This window comes from Balearica regulorum, chromosome 2, assembly GCF_011004875.1.
Source record: "Balearica regulorum gibbericeps isolate bBalReg1 chromosome 2, bBalReg1.pri, whole genome shotgun sequence".
NCBI classification, from domain to species: domain Eukaryota; kingdom Metazoa; phylum Chordata; class Aves; order Gruiformes; family Gruidae; genus Balearica; species Balearica regulorum.
In genome coordinates, this window is record NC_046185.1 from 133,134,287 (window position 1) to 133,158,597 (window position 24,311).

Below are 24,311 nucleotides of genomic sequence, written 5' to 3' on the forward strand. Positions count from 1 at the left end.
TCGTGAATATTTTCTCTGTTCTTCTTGTGGTTCCTGGAAAGTGTTAATGCACTAATGGCTGAAGGAGCCAAAGAGATCCTCTTAATTTTTTTGTTACTTAATTCTTGGTATGGTGATTAAACTTACATTCTGCCTGAGAGCTTTTAGAAGCACCACTTTTGAAGTGGTTGCCCCTATTTTCTGGGGTATCATCTATCGTGACTAGAAAACACAAAAAATCACTTTCAACAAAGTCTTAGTTCTTAGCTGCTGAACAGATTTCTTAGCTTTGAGAAATTAAAGGTCTCCTTTCCTTTTGTAATAACCTTGACTTTTTTTTTTTATTTTGTATGAAAAGATACTGTTTGTTACTAAATGATGAAGGAACCTTTAAGAGTTATGCATTTAGTCTTTTTATGGATATAAAAAGGTTAGTGTTGTTATGTCTGTTGGGATTCTCTTCAGTGTAGTTTGTATGTTCTGGGTGTTTCAGGAAGGCTTTTTGGGAAGTGAAACAGTCATGGGACTTCAAGTCTCTTCTTCCCATTCTGAAAATCTGGAGAAGGCAGCTCCCATCCTTCTTCTAAAAATAATCTCAAGTGTCTTTACTGAGCGAGCAAAACCATTTTTTCACCCAGGAGTCATCTTAAAAAGGCCTGAGCCCTTATATTCAACTCTTTAGGCAGAGTGCAGGCTTCATGTGTTTTCTGTGTGCTTAGTTGTATCTGAGAAGAAAAACATACTTGGAAAGAGCTGGTATATCTTACGCCTTAAGTCAATTGACTCCTTTATTTCCATGATGAAGGTGTATTAAATGGTTGATGGATGTGGCTATAATCAATTGTCTTTCTCCTAGAAGAGATTACATTTACAGTTAAGCTTGAAACCAGTCCAGTAATGTCTTCTCTTAGCTATAAACAGTTTCTTCCTCAATTAGTAACATAGCCATCCATCTCTAGCGGCTTGGGGTCATAAGAATTTTACAGCAAGCTTCTGTTGGAAGCTGTAGATCAACCTGATTTTTCTGAAACATTTTTTCCCCCCCTTCTGCTTTAAGGAATAATGAATGCTTATGCTTAAGTAATGCCATGTTACTGATGCTGACTTCTTCCCTTCTGTTGACGTCATATAAAACTTGGAACTTAAACAATCAAGATGGTATTGTTCTTCAGTATACAATGTTGAAAAGGTAGTAGGTATGCTGCTTAGATACTCATTTTCTCTTTAACGAGCAAGAACCAAAAGCCAAGAGGAAAGATGTAGCCTAAAACAAATAGTAATCCTTCTGAAAATATGTACAATGGTCTCTTGGAACTTGAGAGAATTAACATGCTCAACAGAGTCCTGCAGTTTCTTGCTAAAGGAAATTAAAATTATTCTGAGCAATACTTAATTTTTCCAATTCACTACATTGTCAGGGGTATGGAATTATTGTGGCTGAACCTTGAGGTCATGAACTGGTTTGTTCTACCTTCAACTTGGAGATATACAGTGGTAGTGCATGAAGTTGATATTTCTGGCTTTCTTGGCTGTAGGTATCAGTTTTTTCTAATAGGTTTCAGATCTTGAAATGCATTCCTGAAACTTAATTACAAATCTGAATGAAGAGTCAAATTATTTATATTTTTAGATTTTAAAAGTTTGGATGTAGCCAGTTTCTCTTCCCTTCTCCCATATATTAAGGATGTTATTTTCCACACTGATGCAGAAGCAGTGTTGAAAATTAAAGTATCGGTGGTTTATGTGGAGAGCGGAGGAGCTGTATAACTCTTCAGACTGAACAGCTCTGTATGCCTTTTTGATACTTCTCAGTCTTCCTTTACCACTTCATATTCTACTTTAAGACATGAGTTTTAATAATTACTATGTGAAGTTAGTCCTTCAGCCTTCCAAGGCATGAGTGTTAGGAAACGCTGAAGCTCCTCTCTAATATCTGCCTATGGATGTATGAAATCTGCTGCTGAAATTTGTGTGTGTGTAGGGTGGGTTCTTGTGTGTGCGGTATTGGTTATTGGTCAGGTCTGCTTTGGAACCGCTGAAGTTTTTTTTATTTTAAGTACTTCAGTGCTCTTCTGTGATATGTAGGCACATCTTTTTTTGCCTTACCCATTAGTTCAGTTAGCGGAAGTGCTAACTTACAGGAGTGAGAAGTCTGCCAACTGCTGTGGTGGTATCTTGCAGGAAAGTAGCTTCCCTAAAGCTTTGCATCCATGCTTCTTTTACTCTAAGTATGGAATTATCAGACATTGGCTTTTGCAAATATGATGATGTCTGCTACTATCAAACCATATGAGGTTGGAATCATTCCAGAGCTATAATATTTCCAAAACAAATTATTCGTAGAATCATTACTTGATGGGTAAATAGTTTACAGAAAAGAATTATTGAGCATTAACCTTCACAATTAGCAAATAGTGTATAATTAAAAAAAGATACAGTGTTTAAACATACTGAGATTTCCAGATAGTGTTTTTAAGGTGGACTGTGTATGCAAATGCACATGCCCTTTGCTAAGTCATTTGAATAGTTTTCAGAAACAAAGCAAATGCACTCTGATAGAAAGCAAATGCTGAGATAATTTCTAGCTTGTAGCTCAGATTGTTATAGTATCCCTATCTGTCCCTATAATAATTTATTGGCTTTCTTTATCCATTCACCTCCACCCAGCATTTAACATTTTTGAATGTCTGGCTTGTATAGTACAGTATAACCATTGGTATCGTCTGTCTTTTTCAGGAGATAGTTGACAAAGAGGGACATAGCAAAGTGCTGAGTTTCACAATTCCATCTTTGTCCAAACCTTCAGTCTATCATGAAGTAAGTGACATCTACAACGTAAAGTTGTTACTGATTGAGGAAGGCAGCATGCTTTGGGGGCCTGTTTGTTAAGAATAAAAGTGAAAAGTGATTTTAATGTGTTGCACGATGACATAGGAACGTATTTCTCAGTCTTCTGAGTACTACTAACTGGTCTCTAAGGCCTCTTCAAGACTGAATAGTCATAACTCCATAATATCCATGCACCATCTCTTTTTTTTTTTTTTCCTCTCTATTCTGAAGCCATATTCCTTACCTGGTGTAAAATAACTTCTCAAATCTAAGACAGCTAAGCAGTCAGATAACCTTAAGCCTTTTGAAAATGTACAAATATGGCGATGCTGATTGTTGTCTATTTTCACCTGCATTGGAGCAAGACTTCAGGCAGACATGTTTTGAATGACCCCTTTTCCCTTAGCCTTCCAGCATCGGCTCCATGGCTCTCACTGAAGGAGCTTTATCGCAGCATGGTTTGTCCCGAGTTGTATACAGTGGACCTCATCCTCAGAGGGAGATGTTAACAGCACAGAACAGGTGAAATTGTGTAATAGGATTTTGCTTGAGAATCACTAATCAATTTTAACTTCTTATAATTTTTCATATAGACTGAAGGTGGATAGATGTATGCTGTGTTTTGTGGTGTTTTTTGGTTTTTTTTAACACGTGTAAATGTAGATGCAGAAAGACTGGCAGTGCCTATTACTACATGAAGAGGAAAAGCTTACAGAACCAAACTATTAAATTGTCAATTTTATTGAAACGAAATACCAAATCTGTTCAAATAACTCTTGAAAATGTCTGCGTAAACTTGTTTTGTTTTCCAAAATAAAACTGGTAACGTAATTCTAATGTTTCTTGTAAATCCCAGGTTTGAAGTGCTGACTTTCCTTCTGCTCTGTTACAATGCTGCCTTGAGCTACATGCCTGCAGTTTCTCTTCAGTCATTGTGTCAAATTTGTTCAAGGTAATTTCTGTATGTTGATTACACTTTAAATTGCATTTTCAACTTGAAATGCAGTTTGAACTTTTTTTTTAGAAAAAACAAACTTCAGGTTTCCAAAACCTGCTTGTAAACTTGACTTTCATAAGTGTTCACAGCTGTATTGTTTGCTTTTAAAGTATCTCTTATGTAACTTTGGGTCAAGATCTCAAAATGGGGAAGCAATAGCCTGGTTTGTATGCAGTGCTGTTGAAAAGTCAAAGCAAGGGAACTGTTTGTTTTTAATCAAAGTAGTTGTAGGTGTGTGAATTAAATAAAATCAGTAATGTCTTCTAAAATCTTGGTGAATTTTGCATTGCAAGCTTGTTAAATATATTTGGATGCTCTGCAAGTTGAAACTTTCTTAAAATTATATTAGGTCTTTGAAACTAGACATACTCAAAGTATCTGTAAGAATATTTCCAAAATCTGCTGTTACTTCAAAAAACAAAACCCACCTCAGCTTTAATTACAGTATCTATTTTTGATCCATTTCTTTTTTCAAAGAGGAAGAACTGGTAGTAAATATATCTATCTCTAGATTTTTGAAAGTGGACTTTGGGTAAAGGAAAAAATTAGAATGCTCTCATTAACCCAGGAAACTCAAGAGAGGCCTTGAAGTCAGCTACAGCAACTTCTTACCAGTCAGAGTTCCCAGGTTCCTCACACAAACAAAACATGGTAATGGATGCCTGTAAGCTTCTCTCCTCCTCAGAGGAGGTGAGAGAGCATTGGAGCACTTGGCAATACTTACTAGAGTCTTTACAAGATCTTTGTCAGATGTGCTGCTCTAAAATTTAAGGTAAAAAATATTTACAAGCTAAGGTTTGTTGACAGGAGACTGATGTTGCTTATTTGGCTTGATTAGGTTTTGATTATATTTGGCATAAATAATTGTTAAAAAGCATCCGAAAAAATCTAAGCAAATTACCAGTAGATGCAAGCGAGTCTATCTACTTCAAAATGTTGAATGTTTTGATACCGAATTATTTGATACTGTGCAATTTGAATTTTATCTTAGTTCTTCATTCCCTACTAGTTTTGGCATCCATGTTTCTGTGCTTACTGAAAATCTCATGCTGACATCATTTTAGGGATTCAAGGAAATTCGTGTCAGAAGACCAGAATATCTGTCAGTGTCCTATTTGGATGTGGTCCTGACAAAAATTCTCGGAAGAATCTATAGAATAACTCCTTTAATTGGTTTGAGCAGTGTTGAATTTAGGTAGCTTTTGGAAGATGTGTGTGAAAGCAATCTACAATTAATGTGTTTTCTTCTAGTAAATCTAATTAAATTTTTATGACTTTTCTAAAGAAGCAAAAGCTTCTAGTACTTATTTACAAACATGAACTGTAAATGTGACAATTGCAGCACAAAATATTTTTGCTGATCTCGAGTGTTGTAAATTCAGATTTTTTGCATTTGGGCATCTTCAGTTACTAAGTCTCTTTTCATAAGAATAGTATCTTACTCTGATGTTAAGCCAAGCAGTTTTGCTGATGTCATTGTAGCATTTTTAGAGGAAGTAACTCGGATTAGACTAGGGCTTTTTAAAACTAATCAATAGTTTTAATCACATTAAATCAATCACATTAAAAGAGTGCCTGTATTAAGGTCTTTTCTATATAACTGTCAGTGTTAACTGATCACATTCCTACGGTGAGTTCGCTATTTTCCCCCAAAAATTCTTACTGTTTTCTTGTACAGTAGCATCTAGTAAATGCATAAATATATGCATTGGCATAAAAATGACCTGGTTAGATGGATTTTATGTAAACTAGCATCTTTATTTAAACTGGGCACTTACTTGCTGCTGCTTCCACCCCTCGGGCTTTACACAACACTGAAATGCTTATTATTTTAGTGGATTACAAGTGTCATCTGTGAGCCAAACCATTGGTAGAAAATATGGACTATCTGGAACTAAAGTGTTGCCCAAGTTGCCTAATAATAGTCTCTTTTGGGGGATAAGAGGAGGAAAATGGGATGGCATTTTTGTGGAGGAGTTATTCAACCTAGGTAATTTCAGTAACTGGTTCATGTGGTTTAGGACTAGGTAAGAGTCAGAAGAACAGCTTTTATGCTTTAACTTTTACCATTTATGGACAAAATGAAATGTAAGAGGATGAACTCATTTGGTTTCAACATCTTAAGCATATTTAACAGAAGAGTGAATTTGATTCACTTAACTGGAAGAAAGATTTTTGTTTTAACTAGCTGTTTGTATACTTTGCAGGGTGAACTCTGTGTAATTTAAGGTACAAATTTATTTGTATTCTGGTTTCTAAAAATTTAGAGTTTTAAGCCATTTGAACAATGAGACACAAATCACAATACAATCTGAAGTAATGTATTCCTAACAATAGGAAAAATGGAGTTTAAAATCTGAGTGAAGAAGGAAGGAGTACTTAAATAGTCTGTGCGTCTGGCCAACAATAATATCAAATTTAGGGGAAAACTTGCTATTAGTTACAAATTAACATGTTTGGCTACTCTTGAAAATCAAAATCCAAAACTAAGCAAATTATTTTTTTTTAAATATGATTTTGGATTGTTGAATTCAGTGACTTAAATCTTGATCTAGGCCAGTCTGAGAAGTTTGTAATTAGGGTTGTAAATTTTGGTGAGAGTTATGATTAAATGCTGATGCTCAGAGCAGCAGTTGACCAACTCTATAAAACTGTCAGCACAAGCTTAGGGTTTATGGATGAGTGCATGGAGCCAGAAAGCCAATTATATCATAGATTGCATCAAAAGAAGTGTGGCCAACAGGTTGAGGGAGGCTATTCTCCTCCTCTGGCTCTCATGAGACCCCACCTGGAGTACTGTGTCCAGCTCTGAGGTTCCCAGTTAAAGAAAGACATAGACTTGTGTCGTGGACTTCTGGGTGCAGTGGAGAGCTACAGAAATTATCAGAGCTGAAGCACTGCTCCTTTGAAGACAGGTTGAGAGAGATGGGGTTGTTCAGCCTGGAGAAGACCTCAGGAAGACGTTATTGCAGCCCTTCTATATATATAAGGGAGGCTTATAAGAAAGATGAGAGGCTTATTTACCAAGACCTGTAGCGATAGGACAAGGGGGAATGGCTTTAAGCTGAAGGAGGGTTGATTTAGATTGGACATAAGGAAGAAATTCTTCACTATGAAGGTGGTGAGGCACTGAACAGGTTGCCCAGAGAAGCTGTGGATGCCCCATCCCTGGAAGAGTTCAAGGCCAGGTTGGATGGGGCTTTGGGCAACCTGGTCTAGTGGAGGGTGTCCCTGCCCATGGAACTAGATGAGCTTTCAGGTCCCTTCTGACCCATCTATTCTATGATTCTTCCTTTATAAGCATCTCCTAATATTTTTTGTTTCCTTGCGTTTTATCACTAGCATGACTTCCTGTCTTTCCTGATTAAGTGTTTAAAATCTTTTTTGGTTGTTTTTATTTGGAGATACGGTGACACCAGCATGAAGAGTCATATTAGGTGTAAAGTACATACTGGGACTGTTGCTGAGCCTTAGAGATCTTGGGGGTGCTGTCAGCTTTTTTTTTTTAAGTAGCCAAAGCAGAAGATGAGTTGTGGGCTAGAGGAGAAGAGGAAAAAAAGTGCAGTAGGTTAGTGGCAAATTTAGTATTAATAAAAAAAAAAGGCTCCTGAAATCTCTATTACATATGTAATTTCAAAGGTACTACAATACAATCTTAATTATTTTTCTGAAAAAAAAATAGATTTTAGAGGAGTGTTACAAGCTCTCTGATATTGAAGCTGAAGAATTGAAGTTTTCTGAGACTAAACCTTCTAATCCATGCTTTGGAGAAGGAAATACTTTGATTAATGTCATTAAAGGTCATTCCAGAAGTCCAGTAATAGCCAATGAATTGAATATTTAACTGCCCAGTGTCTTGGATTTCCAAAATGTTTTGACTACAGAACTTGATGTGGTTCTCTTTGCTTGAAAACTTGTATTCAACTTCCATATTATATGCAATGACACTTATGTTTCTGTCTGTAATATTAATAGTTGCTCTGCTGCTTAATTTCCTTAAATACCGTTAACTTTTTCTATTCTGCAGCAAATGTGTGGATTCAGAATGGCTTTTACTGGCAGTTTTCTTTCATGTTCACGTAGTCTAACAAGAGTTTCTAGGACGTCTCTATTGTGAGGGATTTGAACTCTGCCAGTAGAGGGCATACCCTTCTCCCATAATAAGAAATAGTCTGCTTCAGGACAGGGTTGTTAATGGCTACCTTCCTGTGGGTCTATTGTAATTAAAATACATACTAAACACCTAGCTTTGTAGTGTTCTGTACAAAGGTGGTTCTACATTATTTGCTAATGACAAATGCATGATTTCTTTAGAATTTGTGTCTGTGGATATCCTCGCCAACAAGTGAGAAAGTACAAGGGAGTCAACAGTAGGATTCCAGTCTCATCTGAATTCATGGTGCAAATGCTAACAGGGATTTATTATGCCTTGTAAGTTGGTTGTTTTTTTATATGCGTACAAAATAAAGAAATGTCAGCTTAATTTTTACACTCATTTAGGCATCCTATCTTTTGAGATGTTTTATGTTCTAGTGGATAGATGCTGTGTCTAGTAATAAGGTCCTTGGGAAGAGTACATAGTTCTCCAGCTAGTCGGCTGAAGCTACCTATGTCATACTGGGGGAAAGAGGGCTAGAACAGCACTTAATAGGTATAACTGCTGACGTGAAAATCTTTCAAAACCCCCTTTTTCAACCGTTGTCTGCTGTCTGCATTTTTGCATGCTTAGTTTTGACATCAATCTAGTTAAGGAAAAAAGGTCTTATATTTTTTCTGTGAAATGCTGATGTCATCTACCCTTTGATATCACGTTAATGTGTGAAGCTTTCTTGTTAACTGAAATAATTAGAGACTAGTAACACAGGAATACTCAAAAGGTAGAGTAATATTAAAACGTTCCTGTTTTGAATTTCAGAATATTTCATGGCAAGCTGATCAATAACTAATTATGTCACTTTTAAACTGCTCATGGTGGCCAAGGAAAATAATACTTTATCTCCATAGATGCTACTTCAGAACAAGTTCTCTAAATAGCTGGCTTACTGCTAATGAACCCAAGTAGTTTGACTCCTCTAAATTGAGCTCTCAAGGAACACTAAATCTGTGAACGTTATGTGACCAGGAAGGTTCATCTGTTGATATAGATGCTTATTATTATGTATATGTTTACCTTTGTAGTTATAATGGAGAATGGGATCTGGCTCGTAAAGCTATGGATGACATTTTGTATAGAGCACAGCTGGAACTGTATCCAGAACCTCTGCTGGTAGGTATTGTATTTCAGCGTTTTTTGAGTAGAATTTTTAGTCTCGGAAATCCTTCTGCATGATGCAGCATCACACCAGGAACCTAAATCCCATGAGGTCTATGTGACTGTGGTCGTGTGCATACCTACATCTGTAAGTATGTACACGTGTGCGCGCAGGTATTTTCAATGTACTTAGTTATTTTGTCATCTTCCCTAGTGAACAAGCTATTCTCAGTAGAACGCTTCTAAGTCTTAAAAGCTTAGAAGATAGTGCAGAAGCACTCTGAAGTAACAGCCATGTCTTTGAACTGGAAACTTGGTTTTAAAAAGTGGCAAGTATTAGTTCTGAGAGGTCATTGCAATCAGCATTCTTTATAACCTGTGCAAAAAGCTAGTGTGCTTTTTGACCTTAAACTGGAACTGTACGCAGTATTCTTCTTGGAGTAATAAGAATCCCCTGATGGAATTCTTCTTCTAAAATCTGGATCTTCATGTTAAGAACTTAACTGCATCTTTTTGCTTCTAGGTTGCTAATGCAATAAAAGCTTCACTGCCTCAGGGTGCCATGAAATCTAGTAAAGAAGGTACAAGATGCATTCAGGTTGAAATTACACCTACTTCATCCAGAATATCAAGAAATGCTGTGACTAGCATGTCAATTCGAGGGCATAGATGGAAAAGGCATGGTAAGAAACACATTTTGCAGTGAATTCTCAACTTTTTACATGTGTTTAAAATAGCATTGAGAATTTTATTATTGCACATCGACATTGCTAGTAAGCAAGCAGCGGTTTGGAGGTTTTTATTTTCTTGACTGGTGAATGGGAATCTTAATGCAGTTCAGATGAAGTATATTCTTTATTTCCTTAATCGTGTTTAGAAAAATACCCCACAAAAACCAAAACTACAAAAAGCCTCTTTGTTAAAGGGAGCTGTGCAAACTTACTAATTCTTTATAGAGGCCATTGTTCCTGTTTTCTTCTGAAAAATAGTTTATAGTACCTGAATCAAAGCAAACATTTAAGAACTTTACTGTAGAACCTCATCTGTCTTAAATTATTTAAAACAAAATTAGATTTAAGGGTAGAGGGATAAATTATTATGTTTTGCTGTTGTGGTTTAACCCCAGCCAGCAGCTAAACTGCACACAGCTGCTTACTCGCTCCCCCCACAGTGGGATGGCGGAGAGAATCAGAGGAGAAAAAGTGAGAAAACTTGTGGGTTGAGATAAAGGCGGTTTAATAACTAAAGCAAAAGCCACACACACAAGCAAAACAGAGCAAGGAATTCATTCCCCACTTCCCATGGGTAGGCAGGTGTTCAGCCATCTCCAGGAAAGCAGGGCTCCAGCACACGTAATAGTTACTTGGGAAGACAAACGCCATCACTCCGAATGTCCCCCTTTCCTCCTTCTTCCCCCAGCTTTATATGCTGAGCATGACATCATATGGTGTGGGATATCCCTTTGGTCAGTTGGGTCAGCTGTCCTGGCTGTGCCCCCTCCCCAACTCCTTGTGCACCCCCAGCCCACTGGCTGGTGGGGTGGTGTGAGAAGCAGAAAAGGCCTTGGGTTTGTGTAAGTGCTGCTCAGCAGTAACTGAAACATCCCTGTGTTATCTGCACTGTTTTCAGCACAAATCCAAAACATAGCCCCATACTAGCCACTCTGAAAAAAATTAACTCTATCCCAGCCAAAACCAGTACACGTAGTAGATGGGAACACAGATTAGGGATACTGAGTGCTAGTTCATTCAGAGGAATTGAAAGTGTATTAAAATAAACATTCCCTTTGTGTTTACAGGAAAAAATGAAATAAAAATGTTACAGAATGAGTGTTGGAACCATCCTTATAAGAATGCAAATTTTTCAGCAAATACAGAAATACAGAAGTTTTTACAACTATTGCCTTCTTGCAGGGGTGATGCTTGGTGAAGTTCAAGGTAGAATGGGTGGGCCAAGTGTGCTGTGCAGCAGATAACAATAAGGTGAAAGGGAAATGAGAATAATAGTAGGACTTACAGAAATGGAGCGGTATGCTGCGTTTTATGGGAGTCAGATAAAGCAGGACAAGTTGAGAGAAACAGTGATAATCTGGTTAGTATGACCCAAGTGAGTAGTAGTCCGTGTTTAGGGATGAGGATTAAAAAATCAAGGACTTTTACAAAAAAAGCTCTTGTCAACATTTTGTTTGGGTTATTGAGAAACCTTTGGATTTGCCTCGATTTAATGAAGATTTAGTGGATATAATGAAGAGGAAGAAAATCACTTGGTGTAGGGCAGAGTGAGAGGGGAACTTTTGTTGCAGGTTGTCAGGGTAGTTGTAAGTTTGAAGGTGATGTAAACATTAGTTTAAAGCCCAAAACTGAGGCTGTGGTATCTTTGACTGTCCAGTTGTTTTACTTTAAATCGTAAATATTCCATGCATATACCACTTAAGCTCATCTCCTCCAAATTTTCATTATAAAATACTGAAAATTGCTTTTTGTGATTTGAAACGCCTTTTTAAAGTCAGTGTGGATGGTTTCATAATTCAGTGCCCTTCAATTCTTGATGAAAGAAAGAGATGGAATAGATCTTCAGGGTCAGCCTGCAGAAAGAATAACGAGGCTTGTGCTTACACATGCTTGTTTAAATTAAAATAAATTCTGGAATTGGTAGAAATCAGATGACAAACCTTGTACCTCCTCCTGACCATTATTCTCTCTCCCATGGTGTAAAGGGAAAAAGTATATTTGGGGTTTTATCTTTGTGCTTCAGTATAATAAAAAGAGTTGTACAAATAGATTAGGAAGCTAGAGGAGAGAGCTGGGAGGTGGTTTGATCTTATACACTATGTGGACCAGAAGACCTGATGAAGCAAAGCATCCTTCGGGGAAGCAAGAGCAGCACTTTCTAATCATTAGCCATTTGTATAAAATAAATGAAAGAATTACAGCCAATCACATTTCCAGCTGAGAAACACAGGCTTTATTTTTTTTATGTTTTAAAAAATTCAGCTTACTATAAAACTTTTCAGGCATTAGATATTACTAGCCTTTACTAGAACTCTAGATTGAAGTCAGTTTTGAAAAAAATCTTGTTGAGACACTCAATCCTGTAACTTGTTCATTAGAACTGTTACTTAGAAGGACTTTTTTAAAAATCAAATTAGTATTGTGAATCTGGACTTCTAAGGTAGGTACTTTAGAGGTACTAAAGATGAAGGTTATTTACAAAATGGAACCATCTAATCACAAATGGATAGTACTTATAGAGTCAGTTGATAGTAGCCACCGCTTATCAACAAATTGTTTAGTGTTATTGAATTGGATTGCCTATAAATCATAAAGCTTAAAAAAGAGAAGCATTAGTGCCTCTATCTAGAATTAGTTTTTTGTAGCATTCATATTTTAAAAACAAGCCTTAAGTGGCATTTCCACTTCCATTCACAAATAAAGGAGAACCAGAAAAATCATACAGTGTATAAGGGGCATAAACACCTAAATGAGTGGTTATTTATGGAAGCTAGGTAAAAACAAAGCAAGCTGAGCAACACTTTCCTTGCCAGTGTAAAATCTGCCAAACCACCCTATAAAATGGTTGCTCTGCAAAACTCCTGTGTGTAGAGGTAATGCATGTAAGAGAAATACTCTGATGTGACAGACTGAATAAGAAGAGATAAGCAGATGTTGGCAAGACACATAATACAAAATCAAAGACGTCAACTATAGAAGAAGGACAAGATGTTATTTTTTTCCCCATTGCAGAGATTGACTTTCATGTAGTACACAAGGTTTAGAAACATTAGTCTTTGAATCTCTGTGGAGAGGATTTTTTTACTTTTTTTGAAACAGTATTAAGTCCTGAAATAGTTATAACTTTTAGGAATCTGGAATGAATGTTCATTTTGGGATACAACCTTGATGCTTTTGTGACTAGTTCAAAATGCTAACATTGTTGTGCAGGAAATGCAGCTTGAGCTTCTGGTGGTTAAGATTGAATTACAATCCAAATGGGCAGTTTGCCTGTGCAGTCTGACGTAAATGATGTAGGCAACTGTAGTCATGAGGTAGACTATGATTGAAATATCTTTTGAATTAATTCTTAGCAGCTAGTAATCATGAAATGCATTCATCAAGGTTGGTTGCATTCAGAAATCTAACTGCAAATACATTTTTCTTCAACTGCTATGAGCATATTTATGTTAACTTTCAAACTGACATAAGTATTTGGTTTTGTCTCTACGCTATTTAGCAGTGTTTTCTCTTTTGCTACATTGCCTTGTGCACTGGGTATTAATATCTCTTTTTCAAAGGACAGACTCCCCAGAGTTGTCCAGCTTGAAGCAGTATTATCTTCAAAACCAAGCACTATGAAGCTGAAGGTTTGTTTTAGGTATTCTTAAAAGTTTTAAAATAAGGAGGGGATGCTACTATGAAGGACATGGATTGTGTGGTCTTATCCCGGCCACGAGACTGTAGATGCTCTGGTAGACAGTGTTAATAGGAGTTGAGATACCCAGTATCCCATTTTTTCACTTAATTTCCTTCTGTAGTTCAGTGTTAAACTCAGAGAAGGGTATATTCCCTTTCATTGCAAGTGGTTAATAGCACTTAACTAAAAGATTAGACATAATTATGCTGGGTAAAACTTAAGGTTTTTTGTTTTTTCCCCCCAGTTCATTGTGATAATGGTTACAGAGCTCTGGGAATGGAGCAATGATGGGTAAAGTGCTGATATCACAGGACGGTATTACATTTAGAAACGCACACCACCAAACAACAATAACTGTTACACAAAATCTGTAATAAAAAAGTTCTTCCTCTGTTACTCTGATTTCTCCTGTGCTCTCTGAGTCTCGTCTCTTTGGAGCTGGGTGTTGTTAACAAGTGCTTTTCTGCCCTTGATGGGGCGGGCACTGACAGTAAGCTCTGGTCTGCCCTTCCTTCTCTCGGGTGTCCTGGCTCTAAATGACAAATGACGTTTCTAGCAGAATTGACTTGTGGATAGGGAGATCAGTGGATTCTGAGAAGGAGTTCTGCTGAAATAAGGTGCCTATAGCTGCACTGATGGGGAAGCAGGAAGGACTTTGAAGGTTACCATGGGAGAGGCACAGGTACTTCACCCTAGTAAAATTAGACCTATGAGGCCAATCAGAGCATTGATCTCTTCTCACTAACTTTTCTGCTTCTATGTTTTTAGAAAAAAAGGCTATATTTGGTGATGGTGGTATTATTGTATTATTATTATCATTATTGTATTATTATATATAATATATAATATTATTGTATTTATTATTTATTAATACTGTTGTAGTTCACGGTGCTTGGTTGTTACCTTTGTTACTGACAACAGATGTCTTTTGCAGAAAGTGCTGTTAGAAGGAGTAACACTTGGAAACAGTTCTAACTTCAGTTTCCTGCCAAATATCAGGAAGTTAGTGGCTAATAGCAGCATTTATTAATGTCATTTCCTTTGGATAACAGAACTTGTTAATTAGATACTTTCATTAGTAGTTGAGTAGTTAGAAAGAATCACAATACTTAGCATTTGCAGGTAAAATCAGGGATAACTCTTACACTGGGGGACAATGATGTCCATCCCTGCCAGAATAACCTAGCTCTGAGACTTACTTCATTGTTGTGGTAAATGCAGGCAGCACAAATGCTAACGAAAAGCCCAGCGCTGTAGCCTGCTTGACCTTGATGTACACTGTGCCTGTGCAAGAGTCCTCATTGTGGGGACAGGGGGAAGAGAGGATCCCCTCCAGCTGAAAAGCATTAGAGCTGCCACTGTGAAAAATCATCTCATCATAAATTTCTCTGGTTTTGGATTTCATACTGTCAGTTAAATGTCTGTACTGCCAATTTCTGTCACATGCAGTAGCAAACTGACAGTATAGTCTGGTCCCTACTTAATCCTCAGGTCTGAAAGAGCTGCGTTGTGAAAAAAACACAGGGATTCAGTTGAGCTTTAATGTGAGCTATGCTTTTAGTGCACTTTTAGTCTTCTCAAGTTTGTGGCCATAGTGTTTGCATATAGTATACTAATATAACACATGTAGAATATATAACTATATAGCATATAGTGTAGTTCTTGCTGCTCTTCGCTTGTATTTCTGTGGTATACACCTTCATGGAGGATGTGCCGTGACTGTCTATAACTGATGGCTTCTCTTTTTTTTTTTCTTTTCCTTCTCCAGGTCATGTAAATGCAGTTTTGTGGTTGTAGAGCTAGTGCTGATAAAGCAATTCTGAATAATTTTAAAAAGACCTTCAGATAGAGAGAATACTTCAAACACTGGAGCTGACAAGTTGCTAGGATTGTAACTTGTTACTTGCATATACTTGAAATTTCCATAGTTTCAACTCCTGTTTTTATTTTCACTTTTTTTCTTCTCAAGAGTTCATCCTACTCAAAGCTGTCTTCATCTAATGTAGACAGGCATCTTTTGAGATTTGTTTTACCAGGACCTTGTGGGAACTATTGCATTGTTATCACTAAATATCATCATTAAATCTCTTGTGCTTAAACACAACCATCATTCTCACGCTTTGAGTAGCAGTGGAGTTTTCTGTTTGCTTGGGGATTTTTGGCTATGTCTGCAGGAATCTTTGACTGTCTTGAAATAATTTTTTTTGCCACACTGAGCACTTGTGTATCTGCTGTTGATGACTTAGCCAAATGAAAAGAAGTAATCTTAGAACCAAGCTGCACTGGGTTTTGCCTTTAATTCGTTAGTTTTGGTTTGTTTGTTTTGTATTTTCAGTGCTGTGGGAAGTTGTGGTGCTTTCCTTCCTCCCAGCTTAATCTCTGTTTTCTCAACTGTACTTAGTAACTGACTTGTGTGACACAAATAAGTTTATTGCAAACTAATTTAGTTGTAAGCTCATATAAGAGGCTTAAAAAGGCTGAGTAGGTCAACATTTATGGTATATTATTGTAGGTGGCAAAAACTGCAGTAAACTTCATAGGTTTTATCTGAATAAGTTAATTTTAGTAACTGGAGATTTTTCCTACTTGTAAATATCTTTCTGGTTGAAAATAGTTTTTTTTGAAATGAAGAAAGAAAACAGAAGTCAAAGTGTGCTTGAGTTGGCTTAGTTGTTTCACTATTAGTTTTCAGGCTGACCACTGTGCATTATCATGACATCGTATGTGTAGAATTTCTAGTCTTGCATGATAACACATAAAGTTGATATACTATTTCATTGTAAAAGTAAGTTTCATTTTAGCATGGCGATACAGAGAATATAGTCATAAAAGTGAATTATGGAGAGTTCTTTGATTTCTGATAATCTCTGACTGTTTGTTTGTTTCATGATCCTCAGAAACTTCAGGTTTTGAAAGATCAAGCGCAGGGCTTTCCAGTATGTGGGTGCAGGCCAATAATTGAAAGATTGCAGCCTGCAATTTAGAAATAAACCAAAATTCCATACTTGCTAATGTTGCTAATTAACAAGAGGTTAATATGTGAACATCTGCTTTAATTCATAATGCTTTAGTCATCTGTATCTATTGGCTTTTGTTTCATGTTTTGTTTCAGACATCTTTTTTTTGTTTGTTTGTTTTCTTATCCATCTTTAATTCTAGAACAACCAGAGAATGGTAATGATGCTACTGAATTGGGCAACTTTATCATACCTGAGATTAGTGTCACAAGTGTGGCTGGAGAGAGGACCGGGAATGGGGAAAAGAGCAGAGCACTAGCAGAGAATGATGTTCAGCATTTGCAGGGAGTACAGGAAACAGCTACAGATCCTAGAACTGACAGCAAAGGCATGCCAGAAATCAGGAGGCAAAAATCTGTAAGAAAAATGATGGAGGATGGAATAAACTCATCTGGCAGAGTGCAGTTTTAGCAGAGCACTTGTAGCTGCACTCTAAGGTACCACTATTGATTGAAAGGGTCACTGCTGCATGTTTGGAAAATTAAAGTATGCAGTTAATATATTTGCATGTGTAATAACACAAATGCATGTATTGCACACAGCTCTGTCTGTGCCACAGACAATGACAATGTACTTGCAAGTAGATTTATTTAATCTGGAGAAAATACACTATGAGACTCAATGTACCTTTGAGTTCATAAAGCATATTTATTGGGCTTACAAAATCCAGTGATCAATGATATGAAGAATCCATCAAAATGGATGCGAATACCATCTTGCTGTATACCTCAGATTTCCCAAATTCCACCTTTCATGGTATACTGGAGATCTCATGTGCTTGAGTTTCCAACTCATACCACCAGACCTATGATGCAGAAGGTGACCTTTCAGTCCTAAAGCATTCTTGGGTTGTGAAACGTGCAGGTGCCATATTGGGTGTCCTGGGGCATTGATCACATACCTTTATAATTAACGAGCTTTGCAAAATCATGTATTGGAGCACTTGCTCAGAATAAGATTTACAATTTTTTTGTTCTGTCTGGTTTCTTCTAATCTGTAAGTTTCTAATCTCTTGCATGAATTAACAAGACTGCATTTTTTTTTTCCCCAAAATCACTACAAAATGAGATTGTGGGCATGCTTTTTGATCTAGTTAATGCAGCATTATTTGCTGTAACTTTATATCCTAATGAACCTTAATTCCAAAATGTAATGGAATAGGTAAGTGTTTTGTCTTCTGTTCTCTGTTCTGTGGCTGTATGGCTTCATGCTTGTAATATCAAAATCTAGCAATATGTCAAATCAATTAATGTGAGAAAGTCAATTGCTAATTCTTTCTTTCTTTTTCTACCATGCAGGTAATACTGATGTAGCGATTCAAGAAGAACTGATAGAAGTATCTGAAACTGATGAAGGGTTTTACTCTAGGGCTACTTCTAGTACAAGTCAGTCTGCCCTATCTAACAGCAGCAACACAAGCAGTAAGAACCTTTTAGGGAAGAGTCAACGAAGGTCTGGAGGAAGCAAAGCTGGAGGAAAAGAAAAAGAAGGAGAAACTTGCAGAGAACACTTGTCACGAAAACAGACTCAGAGAGCCATGAGTGAGAATCTAGAGCTTGTCTCTCTGAAGAGACTGACACTGACAACTAGCCAGTCCCTGCCTAAGCCTGGCAGCCATAGTCTGGCCAGAACGACCACTACTGTGTTTAGTAAATCCTTTGAACAGGTCAGTGGTGTCACAGTTCCAAATAACCGTGGTGGGGTATCTGGTACAGAGGCGAACAGGTTTTCAGCTTGCAGTCTTCAGGAGGAAAAACTGATATATGGAACAGAAAGAATGGATCTTCCCATTTTAAGCAAACAACCTAATCAGCAGCGACCTCCTAGTATTAGCATAACTTTGTCAACAGATTGATATTAAATTGGCAAGTATGAAAAAATAAAATAGTGAGGGTTCATGCTGATGTTGGTACATTGGTACATTAAGCCCCTTAATATGCTACATGTTACTTAAACCTCAAGCCTGTAAATTCTTATTTGGCTCACATTTGACAGTAATGGTGAATAGACAACAGTTGTAATTATTTTGTGTCAACTTCTAATAGCTTGGAAAGTTCCTCTTTGACTTACTGTATTTATACGCCTGATTGCTTACAGCTTCATGTGAAGTTTACAGCTTCACCAGTTTAACAAGCATTGATTGGCTGTTCAGCTCCTGACCAAATGTGTGGTTTTTTACAAATGCACAGTGTGGGAACAAATAGAGCCTCTTTCCCAAATTCTATTTTTTCACTGCCACTTGGCATAGGCGAAACTGCAAGTGCTTGTTTTAGTTAAGAGGAGTCTCGCAGTATGGGCATGAAATTTTGGAACAGCATTGTAAGAACAAACATTCTCTTACGTTAGCCATGCGAAAGCTGTGCTTATGTGTAAGGTTAAAACTAGAAGCATCAGTTCAGTGTTTGATGTTATGGCAGTTTTTGTAATGGTAGTTGGTACACATTGCAATGTTCATACTTCTTTGTGCCTATATGAGTCTGAATTATAGATGCATTTTGATTTTTCTTTACATCTCAAACTGGGCCAAAAGCCATACAGCAGCAGTACTTGCGGATAGGAGTTCTTATCAGTTGCTATAGTAGTCACTCTTTACACTTAAAATTGTGTGACAGACTCTTTCTTTCAGATTCTGAAATATCAGGCACAAAACTACTCATTGAAAAGTCGCTATTATCAGTATTTGTACGATTTATGGGGAAGAAATGTGCTAATGTAACAATGTTATGTAGGAAACAAGGTATGAGCTCTTTGCACTGACTCAAGCAAATCAGGAGTGTGAATGTGTTTAACATGAGCTTCTTACTTGAGACTGAGAATACTACCAAAGGATGTGTACTTTCAGTAACTTGCAAGCACAAAGGGAAATTATAATGTAAATACAACTAGCACTGTAATTCCTAGTCTTTTATATCTATTATTTTTCTAGTTTGAAATTCTAAAACAGGGGCCTGTTCAAGGTTACCTAACCTTTAACCTTCAGTTAGTCTGGTGACCTTGTTTGATACCAACTTTTATAACATTAAGACTTTAATGGATATTAAAACTTCTTACACAGAACTTTGGAGAAGCAATAGCTGACAAAACCACTCCAGTAGCAGTGATAGCTGATAAACAGACAATATATTATTATGAGTGGAGAAACAGGATAAAGATCTAAGGCATAGTCATGCCCAACATAGTCATGTCTGGATTTCTGCAGCTAGTGATCCCTTATTGTCAAGAACCTTGTAATAAAATAAACACTAAAATTCTGGTAGACTTTCCTACTTGCCTGGAGATAAGTTTAGCTATCCCTTTTTGACTTAAACTGAAGCACAAATAGCTTTTAAGCAGCTAATGTTATTCAGGTTTATAGTGATTAATAAGCTGATTAATGAAAAGAGATGAGGAGACATAGTTGATAGGGACAAATTAATTGTATAATTCTACTTCTAACACTGCAGACTAGATGTGTACATTTCTTAATATTCACCAAAGTCTGTGGAGTAGCTGCATCAGTCTGTAGATGTTTGTCTTCACTTGAGAACCTGAGTTTAAATGAATGTGCCATACTTTCTCATTCTTCAGGTTTTTGTGTGACACCATTCTGTTCTAGTAACGCAGTATTTCACATTTTTACAGTGAAGTTTGTTCTAAATTGTACATGAAAACTTACATTCCTAATGTATAAACTACAAGTTTGTCCTGTTTAGTGTTTAATACTTTGGCCAGTGAAATAAACTGGTTCTTTGAAGTTGTATGTTTTTGTAAACACTTTGTACAGCAGAAAATGTTGCCTCTTTTTTACAGGTTTTTCTGCAATACATGTTAGACAGCACATTTGTTTCAGATTGGCTAATACATGTTGCTGCTGGAGCATGCATAACCACCAGCAATAGAAGGGCTTTAGGCAGCTGATAGCGGAGGCTGGCTAGCACTACATATACTGAATGGAGAGCTCTTCCTTCCCTTGACCTTTGTTCTAGGTGTTACGAAGAAATAACCGGCAGAATTTACAGCTGCCTCCTGATCCGCTCTTGCGGTGTAGCACTTAAGAATACTTTGGAAATGCTTTACAGTAACTTAAATTGAAACATAAACTAGAATAGATATATAAAATTGCAATTGGCAAATGTTTGTTGTGACTGTATTAGTTGTGAGTTAGTGTTAAGGGACTAGAAATTTTAAGAAATTCTACTGGTTTTGTTTTGTTTCTTTAGTTCATGATTGTTTCAGTTATCTCAGTAGATGCTCTTTCAAGCTGGGCATTGGTATAAAAGATGTTTATTGTACTGGGAAGATTTAGTCACTTTAGCTATAAATAATAAGAATTTCAAAGGATCTAAAATGCCATAAAATGTAGATATGTAACATAATATTTGCAATACTTGTTGGCTACAAGTCAGTGTTAAAGTAAACTTAGTTTATCATTTTATCCAATTAATTATTCTAACTGTGGTCTGGCTTGAAGCCAAGATATCGGCTCATATTGATACAACTGAAACTACATCAAACTTCATACTTTTTTGAGAAAATGATGAAAGGTTCTTGGTACTAAAAGCTGCTGTTTCCACACATAAGTGGCTTCATATAAATATGTGTGCATTGGTTTCTGGAGCAACTTACACAATGAGCATGTTTTTGTTAGCTGACATCACACCTTGATACTGATCAAGTCTAAAGAATTTCTTTCCTGATGTGAGTAATAAAACTTTCAGTTGTGCTTCTTTCTTTTCTTAAAAATGGAAAAGAAAAAAAAAAAGCAGGAGAGTGAGGGCAGAATTATTTGTTGTCCAAATATTTGTGGTGCAGGATTGGGGTGTGGGGAGGAGAGGGAAAGAGGGAAGGTAGGGCAGGAAGCAGATAGATTAATTCTTTCACGATATTTCTAAAATTGTCAGGCTCTTGGGTTTTGAGCGTTGTCTGATCACTTTAGACTGATGAATGAAAAATATATATTAAAGTAGTAGAAGTCTTCTAATAGTGTAAGGAAAACCTATTAAGGCATCCCATATTGTAGTCTACCCGGGAGTGGGTAGATCTGATGAATGCACTCCAAACATCACACACAGCTGCAATGTTCTGCAGGAAGAATGTTATGTAGGAGTGAATCATCTCAAGTTATAACAAGAGGGGTTGTTTTAATGCTGACATTTACAACTGACCTTACTGTTCTAAATGACACTGTTCCCAATGATGGCTTTGAGCAGCAACACTTTTAAAACTCTGTTGAAGCTGAGAATTATTATTTTTGTTGTGAGAATCTGTAACATTTGTGCAGAAAGCGTATGGCCTCTAACCACTAGCCGTAGAGCTGCAATGACTTTTCTGAAGGGAATTGCCTTGAATACCTGATGGATTTGACAGGTACAGAAATACTCGATACTAGCCACACTTCTCTCTAAGGAGGTCTCTCCTCATTTCTGTGAGGATTCTAGAAATTTCTAACGTAATTATGTCTGATATCTTTTGTCAGTGTTTGAGGCTTACAGTGCTGTATATAGATGTGTAATATATTGCCTTTTGTATTCGTATAATTCTACTTCTGTTACTGGCTGTGTACATTTCTCAATATTGACCAAAGTCTGTGGAATAGCTGCATCAGTCTGTAGATGTCTGTCTTCACCTGAGAACCTGAGTTTAAATGAATGTGCCACACTTTCTCATCTTCTTCAGTTCCTTCTGTGAGACTGTTCCGTGTTTTTGTAACACAGTATTTCACCTTTTTTACAGTGAAGTGTTCTCTTAACTGTACACAAAAACTTACATTCCTAATGTATAAACTACAAGGTTGTCTTGTTTGCTGTTTAATAATTTGGGCAGTAAATTAAACTGTTTTTTTTGAAGTTGTATACTTTTGTAAATACTCTCGCCTCTTCTTTATGGGGTTTGTGAAAAACACACTAGATAGCAATGTATTTGTTCAGTTTTCATTATAGACATCTAGAAGTCACAATAAGATTGACCACATTACTTAAAATGTGCTGAATACCCATTTTATGGAGCACAGGCTGTGCAAACGCAGCCTTGTCAGGTAAGATGCCATGCCTACACCACTTGGCTGAGGAACACTGACTGACAGGCAAAGGTGAGCTCAAGCAGATGAGTTGTAAACTGGTTGATGGCAGAAGTAGGTGACTGTCCTGTCAGTAATGTAGCACTACTTGGGCAACTTTGTAGTTTTGATGATCTTAGTATAACAGTGGTGTGATATGCAGCCATTACCGGCAATGTGTCTTTATTATCTGGTCTTCTATCCAGCCACCTTCACCATGTATATCTGACCTGCTGGCTGACTAGGGGCTTTTGGCCATCTTTGCTGCCATGGCGTGTGTGGCTGGCTCACGTTCCCCTTGGTCATTGAAGACCCTCGGGGCCTTTTCTGCAAAGCCACTTTCCAGCTGCGTAGCCCCTGTGTGTGCTGGTGCCTGGGGTGGTTTGTCTCCAGGAGCAGGACTTGGCATTGCCCTTGACACTTCCCGAGGTTCATGTGCTGGCTCATGTGTGCTGTCTGATGTCCCTGTGAATGGCAGCACACCCCTCTGGGGGTATTGACTTCTGCTCTGCATTTGTGTTCCCTGCAAACGCGCCGAGGGTGAGCTCTGTCCCATCACCCATCTTGGCTAATGAAGCTTTTAGACCATGCTGGCCCGGCCTGGGCATTGCTCCCTGGCATACAGCAGTGTGGCCAGGTCTCCAGCTGGGCTTCGTGCCGCTGGTCAAGGCCCTTTGAGCCTGGGGTTCCTGAGGCCACTGCCTGGCTCAGGCCTGGGGTTCCTGAGGCCTCTGCCTGGCTCAGGCCTGGGGTTCCTGAGGCCTGCTCTCACTGGTAACAACAGGAGCGAAGGTGGCAGCGAGTAACTTGGGCTTTTCCATATCTTCTGTCAGCAGGTCCTCTGCCCTGTTCAGTTATGGTGCCCTACTCTTCCTGTTACTGATATGTCGGCAAAAGCTTTTCCTGTTGCCTTTCACCTCCCTTGCTAGATTCCACTTCATTTGGGCTTTGGCCTTCCTAATCCCACCTGTGCATGTGTGGGTAGTGCATCTATCATGCCTCTAGGTCCCCTGCTCTTCCTTTCACCTCTATACACTTCTCTTTTTCATTTTTAAGTTCAGTTAACAGCTCCTTGTTCGTGCATCCAGGCCTCCTGCTGCCTCTGCTCAATCTCCTGTGTGTTGGGATGGGCTATTGAGCCTGGAGGAGATGATTCTTGAACTTCAACCAGCTCTCCTGGGCTGCCCTTCTCTCCAGGATGGTCTCCCATGGGCATCAACCAAGCAGATTCACTGCACAAGGCAAGTTCTCTTCTTCTATAGGTCCAGGGTTGTGATCATGCATTTTGTTAAAGATTTCTTTCCTTTGGTGCAATGCTGTAGAGAAACCTGGATAAATGGAAGAGCTGTAGTAGATGGCAGCAGTGGGAGATCTCACTGTGTATTTTTTTTCCCTCCAAACGTCAGTCTTTAACCTGTTCTTTGAAATGGGGAAAACTCCATTTCCCTTCATACAAATGGGCCAGAAAGGAAATCTCAGATTCCTAACATTTCACTTGAACAAGGTAAAAGTTTTCTTTTCCAAAAGGTACAAATTAGAGTTGATGCTGTGATTGTCCTCTAAGTGTGTAAGATTTGCTATTTGAGTTATGGTGGGTGAAAGGCAGTGCTTAGACAGGCTCTTACATGGTTTCAAGTTGGAATTGTTAAAGATTAGTGAATGACAAAGTGAATTGTGAGTACCTCCTCTCTTCCCAAAATGTGGTACTGAGTACAAAAGAAAGTAATAGTGCCCCAAAATACAGCCCTTAATGGAGGATGAGAGTATCTGAGAGCTCGCTGGACAATTGACGGT

At 37.7% G+C, this 24,311-nt stretch overlaps 1 protein-coding gene across 8 annotated transcripts in view; it reads left to right on the top strand.

Annotated features, from left to right (window-relative positions):
* Window positions 1-21,185, top strand: part of HYCC1 (hyccin PI4KA lipid kinase complex subunit 1) — a 46,965-nt gene extending 25,780 nt beyond the window's left edge. For 5 of the 8 annotated variants that reach the window (XM_075746017.1, XM_075746019.1, XM_075746018.1 and 2 more), the window contains 7 exons: window positions 2,716-2,796; window positions 3,215-3,330; window positions 3,665-3,760; window positions 8,120-8,236; window positions 8,984-9,071; window positions 9,580-9,739; window positions 17,782-21,185. In XM_075746017.1, the coding sequence (XP_075602132.1) occupies window positions 2,716-2,796; window positions 3,215-3,330; window positions 3,665-3,760; window positions 8,120-8,236; window positions 8,984-9,071; window positions 9,580-9,739; window positions 17,782-18,338 (1,215 nt within the window). In that variant the 3' untranslated portion in view covers window positions 18,339-21,185. Of the gene's footprint in view, window positions 1-2,715; window positions 2,797-3,214; window positions 3,331-3,664; window positions 3,761-8,119; window positions 8,237-8,983; window positions 9,072-9,579; window positions 9,740-16,625; window positions 16,921-17,781 lie in introns of all 8 variants that reach the window. The other 3 variants (XM_075746023.1, XM_075746024.1, XM_075746025.1) reach the window with 1 other exon arrangement.
* Window positions 21,186-24,311: the final 3,126 nt, after the last annotated feature.